This window comes from Pteropus vampyrus, unplaced genomic scaffold (assembly GCF_000151845.1).
Source record: "Pteropus vampyrus isolate Shadow unplaced genomic scaffold, Pvam_2.0 Scaffold681, whole genome shotgun sequence".
Lineage (NCBI taxonomy): Eukaryota > Metazoa > Chordata > Mammalia > Chiroptera > Pteropodidae > Pteropus > Pteropus vampyrus.
In genome coordinates this window covers 603,882-610,337 of record NW_011889462.1, presented here as the reverse complement: position 1 = coordinate 610,337, position 6,456 = coordinate 603,882, and the positions used below count along the sequence as shown (strand labels likewise).

Here is a 6,456-nt window from a genome sequence, read left to right as displayed (position 1 = left end):
AAAGTTGGGAAGGGCCTTATCTCCTGGGCTTAGCCACACCAGGAACTAGTTACCACCCTGAAGAGAAAGGAGAAAGGAGAAAGGAGCAATGTCCCACCCACCAAGCAGTTTCCTGCCAATAGCAGTCTGTACTCTGAGAGTGGAATTTGGGGCTGCCTGGAGCAGGGCCCCTGCCAGGGCTGGGGTAAGAGTCTGTCTGCCACTGGCAATCCTCCCACTCCCCACTTCCCCTGCTCTGCTGCTTGTTCCTCTGCCCAGCTCAGGCCTAGGTGCACCCTTTGTGGAAGTTATCTTGGAATTCAGCCTGATAGTGCCTCAGGCCCAGACCTTTGGGAACAATAGCCCAGAGACTTGGCGAGGGGGTGGGGGGGCAGGGGGCAGCGGTGTTAGGAAAGGAGACATCTGTGCCTGAGTTAGAACAGCAGCCCTGCTCACCATACCTTGGGTTAGGCATCTGACTGCAGATTTTAACAAAGCCATATAGGGCGCTTAACTACGTAAAGGGGCTGTTCTAAGCGCTTAACTAGTATTAATTCAATTCATATAACCCCACAAGACACTACTATTATCATCTCTAAATGGGGAAACAGAAGTTAGTAACTTTCCCAAGACAGCCCTATAAGCAATTGCACCCTTGCGATTGGTGCCCTTGCTCTCCCACTGGGCAGGTGGGAGCCACCTGACCCTAACCCGATCCCCTCCCTTACAGCCCTGCCCTGCAGCTGTGACATGGAGGGAGTGACCTGGGGCCTTCTCCTCATCCTGGCAGGTGAGTCCTTCAAGAGGTGACCCTGCTGCCACTCACATGCCCACTAAGGCAGTGAAGACCAGGGCAGCATCTCTCAAAGGGGGCCTAGTGTCAGATAAATGTGTTTTCATTTACACTGTCGAAATAACAAGAAATGATAGTACAGGAAGTAACAGTACAAGTAAAAAATAGATGTTTCAAAAGTTATCCTGGGTATTTAAACTCTGCTGGCATGAAAAGAAAGCATTCCCCATTTCTTCAGGAAGCAGAGGGTTAGGCAGGGTCTGTGTGGGAAGCTTCTCAGGAGAGGGTAAAAAGATACCAACACATCATCCCTTTTCCAGTACAGAAAGAACAGCAGGAAGCCTGAGAAACAGAAGGAAAGGCTGTGAATGGGAGGCCAAAGGCTGTGGGATGGGAGACAAAATACCAGTGCTGTTTGGGGCTTGGGAAGGTGTGAGGAAGGGAATGGATTCTAGGGTGCCTTCCAAGGACACTGGCTGTCTGTCCTTGACCTTTGGGCTGAGGTCCTGTCTGCTGATTCATGTTGAGACTAGTGTCATGAATTATCACCCAGTCTCTGCTTCTCCCACCCAGGCCTGCCTGCCTTGGAAGCCAATGACCTGGTTGGTGAGTGAGGGCCCAAAGAAACTGCCCTGCTCCTGCTCCCACATTTTCCCTCAAAGATTCCACATCCTGCCTTCTAGTTCTGGTTACTATTATTATTTTCTTTCCTGCAGATAAAGACAGTCCCTTCTACTATGGTAAGAGCTGATATCCCTCACCCTCCACCCCTACCCTTGCCTATCCTGGACCTCTTTGCTAGAGGTTGGTGAAGGGTGATGTGGAGGCCAATGAGATGGGGCTAGGACTGGGGATTAGAGTCAACGTGGTCAAACCAAAGAATAAAAAAAAAGGCCAACGTGCAACCCGGTCTTTGAAAGAACCTTATTCCAGTAAGGAGGGAAGACACCCCCGCAAATTTGGGAAGTTCTCTCTGGAGAGGGGGCTGGAGACACTGGGCTGCTGGGTCCCGAGGTATCTCACATCACCCTCCTTCCTTCCCCTCACTCTCTTGCCTTCCTTCGCACCCAGCTCCTTGCTGCCCTATAGTCCCCCAAACAGGTTTCCTCTTCCTGTGCCTGGCACTGTCCTCCAATGTCCCCACATGCCCCTTGAGCTCTTCCCCTGCTGCCTCACCCCTCTCCGCCTCAGCTCAAATGCCACCTTTCAGAAAAGCCCTCCTTGATCAACCTTTAAACTCCCTTCTTCTGTGCTCTTCTGCTTTTTACTTTCTAGCACTTGGTCCACCAGATATTATACTATGTATCTATTTACTGGCTTGTTTTCCTCCTTGCCTGGAATGTAAGGGCCACTGCACAAGCAGGTGCTCATAAATATTTTTTGAATGAGGGCGTGGGGTGGAGCCAGGGTGGAGCCAAGCTGGCGCCAGTTCACTCTCTGCTTTCCTAGACTGGGAAGGTCTGCAGCTGGGTGGGACTATCTGTGCAGGGCTGCTGTGCATCGTTGGACTCTTGTTTGCCCTGAGTGAGCAGAGGGGCTGGTGGGGTGGGGAATGGGGGACAGCATGTGGGAATAGGGGTGGCCCAGGGACCTCAGGCCCAAGGATCTGATGTCTCTTCTTCTCACAGGTGGCAAATGCAAATGCAAGCACAATCAGAAGCAGAGGTGAGACACAGCCTTCCTACTATGTGCACCTCAAGCTGAGATTTATTTTGGGGTAAAGTCCTACAACTTGGAGAAAGAGGACAGTTTCTTGGCTGCTCCCTGGGTTTGCAGTGGAATTATTCACAGATAATTAACTCTGAAGGGCCCCAAATCAGGGAAAGCTCTGATCCCTGGTATTGTTTAAAATGACACTGTTAGAATAGCAAGGAGGCAGTTGGGGGTCCCCTAGGGAGAGGGCACCAGGAGACATGGTAAGGGAGAAGAACAGAAACTCCAAGGATGCTAATCTGATGTGTTCTTTCTTAGCCCCTTACCTGAGAAAGCTGTTCCACTCATCACTCCAGGTGAGATGGGCTTCTTTGAGAGGCTTCCAGGCACTCAGGCAAGGTGGCCATATAATTTGAAAGTGAAAGAATGACATGCTGTATATGAGACGGGACCTCAGCCCAGCCTTGGGGTTGCTCAAGGCTGAGGGGGATGGGATGTCTATGTATTGACTGACTGTGAGGACCTGGACCCCATTCTCTCCACAGGCTCTGCCAGTACCTGTTGAGCACAGGACCAGCTTCATGGCACTCCCAGCACCAGCTCCCATACTGTTCCCTCCCCACTTGGGGGCCTTTCTCTCCAATGGTGAACCCTTAGGCTCCCTTCTGATCAGGAGGCTGTCCAAAGTTTATTTCCAAATTAAACTGGTCTCACTCCTCCTGTGGTTTTGTGACCTTCTGTGGGGCTGGGTGGACTGGGCAGGGACTCTGACTTCTTGCTCAGGAAAGCCCAGGCCCCTCAGCAGCTGGGGTAGTCGGGGTGGGGCATGCACTGCTGATGCTTCCTGTGGCCACACATCTGTCCTGAGGCCCACTCCCAGAAAGCCCTCACTTTGAGAACCTCCTAATAATTGATCTCCTGCTCCCCTGCCTCATCCATGCACTGTTCAAGACACCTCAATGTTATATCAAAGGACCTTAAAATTTCCACAGCTTGCCTAGGGACCCTAGAAGTCCCAGTGAGCCAGGTACCCATGATATTCTGCAACCTGGAATGATCTACAGTGGCTCTCCCTCCACTAAGACCCAGTGAATGCTCTCTATTGCTCACACAGCCCAGGAAATGCAGCAATTCCTTCAATGATCCACTTCAGTAAAACCCTATGTAATGCTCAAACCAATCCACGTAATATCCTGTGAGACACCACTACATCCCAAGAAGCCCACATAGTGCATTTTAGAACCAAAAACCATCCATGCAAATGTAGGTCTGTGTGTCCAAAGTCCACTTCTGGAACACTTCACTTGAAAGGTTCTTGCATGCGTCCTGCAGCCTCATCGCTGTTGTCAACCTCTTCAGCCCAGGGCGTATATAGCTGGAATACATTCGTCCCAGTCCCTGCTCCTGGCACAGACCCTGGGGCAGGAGCAGTAGAGGTTGGCCCTGTCTCTGCCAGGCAGCGGCTAACAGTTTGGGTCTAGGTCTGGGTTGATGATGCAGCTCTCTAATGGTGGACTGCTCCAGACTCCACTTTCTCAGAGTGGTGCCAGATTCTCTGGAAAATATGATGTATCTTGGACTTTAGGTCCCCTGACTTGTAGGCCGGGGTCAGGAGGCCAGTGCAAGGGTATCTGAAGGCTGGGTACCCTGCTTCTTGTTCTGCAGCCCATCCTGGGCCTTGAGGTCTAAAAATGAAGTTCTTAGATGTGCTGAAGGCCCTTGAAGCAGGACATATGAGGGAGGTGAGGGGAGGGTGTTCTAAGGCTGGCCCAGAACTGCAGCAGGAACTTCGAAGAACCCAAGTGGGACTCAGGACACCTGGCTGAAAGTACAGCCACTGTTCAAGTTGGTTATGCAGTGCGGCAGGGAGCCATGGGGCAGGTGTGCCAAGACCATTATTCACCAGATGATCCTTTAAGGCCCCAGCTTTGAGCCTGATGTCCTGTGAGGAGTGTGCTACAGTGGCGGGTGCATGGGCAACAGAGGGTAATGTGATCAGGCCAATAAGTGACATCTGAGCTAAATCCTCAACCATGAGGTAGGAGGTGGGAGTGGGAATGAAAGGAGGGTAGGGGCACAGTTGCAGAGCCCCAGGGGAGGGCGTAGCCAGGACTTGAGGTCCTGGAGCTGCCCCCATGGAGTGGGTGCATGTCCCTTACCCCCTTGGAAACAATGGTGTGAATAGATTGCATATGAGAAAGTAAAAATGAACTCCGCCTAGGAAAGTAAACTCTGCGGCTGTTCCGAGTGGCAGCACAAATCGATCTTGGCACAATGCTCCTTTTGAGTGCTGGACAGCCGGTTCTTTGAGAGAAACTTGGGTCCCCATCGTCACACATGGTGACAAGCTCTGCTGTTTGAAATCCTCAGTAACAAGGACACCCTATCCTGGCCTGGGGACCTAAATCACTTTGACATGAGCTGCAGCCACGCTTCCGGCCGGAACAGCCAGATGTGGGAATGCATTGCACATCCATCATGTGTCCGTCCCCTCTCCACTTAGCAGGGAGACAGGAACACAAGGTCTTGCTTTGCTTTCAACCTGCCGAGAATAGCGTCATTCGTTTCTCCTGAACAAATGCCACAGTCCCCTCAAGTCCTTATAAGCAACCACTCTGGGATGAGGACCTCACGACTCCCAACCCCCAGCGTGTGCAGCCCACTCATTGCCCAGCTTCAGTGAGCCTTTGTCCAAATAACAGGCTGGTACCTGGTGTTTTAAGCTGCTTCTACCTGTCCCAGGCCTGGGCGAAGGGCTCATGGAGGGCACCTAACCAATCCTGGGTGGGAGAAGTCAGGGACTGATGGGGGGCAGAAGGACAATGAAGGATGGAGTGTTAGCCTGTGAAGTTGGCTGAGCTCTGGAGTTGAGTTGCTGATTCCTACGGGAATCAAGCTCTTTTTCCCTCCCTGGAGGAGGGATCTGGAAAGGTCACCATAGGATGAGAGTCTCTGCCCAGGCTTCTTACGTACTAATTACTCACTGTGCCTCAGAGACCCCTTCCCTGGGCCTATTTCTCCTGGTGGCTTTAGTCACAATTCCCTCTTGTTACCTTTTCCCACATGAGGGGTTGCCCAGGAGAGAACCAGAGAAAGCAAAGGGTAATTTCCACTTAATTTGACATTTCATATGTGAAGGGCACTATTATAAACATTTCACATGTTAACTCAATTTTCCCAACATCTGAGATGGGGACTTGGCATTATCCTGATCTCTGTATGAAACCAATCCTCTCAGAGGATCTCACAGGCCATCTTGCTCTTGAGCCATGTTTCTGAAGGACAGGGCTCCACTGACTTTCTTGTACTTATTATCATTATCTGAGATCCCCGTGACTGTGCCTGCTTGAGGACTATATATCCCTCCCCCACTTTTTATTTAAGCAATCTTATTTTTTTCTGATTGCAAACATATTTCATGTTTATTATAGAAACTAGAACATTACAGACATCTCATTTGGAAGGTAAATCAATCTCTAACCCAGCACATAATTTATATATAACTTTTTTTTCTATAATTCTCTGGAGATTCAGCCAGATTGTTACATGAATTAATAGTTCATTATTTTGTATTGCTTAGTAGTAGTCCCAGAAAGTGCTTTTAAAATAAAGGCCTACTAACCTATGAAAAAGTAGTAAGGTTTATTCTAAGACTAATGGCTTGAAAACACTGTATTATTTGTTTCCCAGAAGGTACCAGTATCTTACCCTCAATTTTTGTCAAATACTTTAAAACCCAAGTCCTATGCCATCAGAGGAATACTCTTAAGTCAAGGTCAGATCAACTCTGCTCAAAATACACCAAAGATTCCTACTTACCTTAGAGAAAAATGGCCCACCATCTGACTCCAGGCCTTGTCTGACCATCAAGCGTACTAACTTCACCCCTGTGCTCTCACACACTCACCTTGCCTCCCTGGTGTTGTTCAAACACACCACAGGCTACATTGTTTTCAGGGCACTGCATTTCCCTCCCTGTTAGACATTGTCCCAATTCTCCAGCACCCCTGCATCACCAATTCTCTTCCTCT

General features: G+C 49.9%; 1 protein-coding gene across 2 annotated transcripts; it reads left to right on the top strand.

Annotated features, from left to right (window-relative positions):
* The first annotated feature begins 372 nt into the window (after positions 1-372).
* FXYD4 (FXYD domain containing ion transport regulator 4) lies at positions 373-4,406 on the top strand. Of its 2 annotated transcripts, XM_011385308.2 has the most exons (7): positions 373-769; positions 1,346-1,378; positions 1,489-1,512; positions 2,222-2,296; positions 2,401-2,437; positions 2,744-2,781; positions 2,971-4,406. In XM_011385308.2, exons 1-7 carry the CDS (start codon positions 730-732, stop codon positions 2,988-2,990), a joined length of 267 nt encoding a protein of 88 aa, XP_011383610.1. In that variant the 5' UTR covers positions 373-729; the 3' UTR covers positions 2,991-4,406. The 2 variants fall into 2 exon arrangements, with proteins under 2 accessions (XP_011383610.1, XP_023381835.1); XM_023526067.1 differs by lacking the exon at positions 2,222-2,296.
* Positions 4,407-6,456: the final 2,050 nt, after the last annotated feature.

What these genes read in the sequence shown, in the direction of transcription:
- FXYD4 (XM_023526067.1), top strand. An exon ending in AGACAGTCCCTTCTACTATG is followed by an intron (nt 1,513 to 2,400) that starts GTAAGAGCTGAT and finishes TTCTTCTCACAG; the next exon opens with GTGGCAAATGCAAATGCAAG. An exon ending in AAGCACAATCAGAAGCAGAG is followed by an intron (nt 2,438 to 2,743) that starts GTGAGACACAGC and finishes GTTCTTTCTTAG; the next exon opens with CCCCTTACCTGAGAAAGCTG.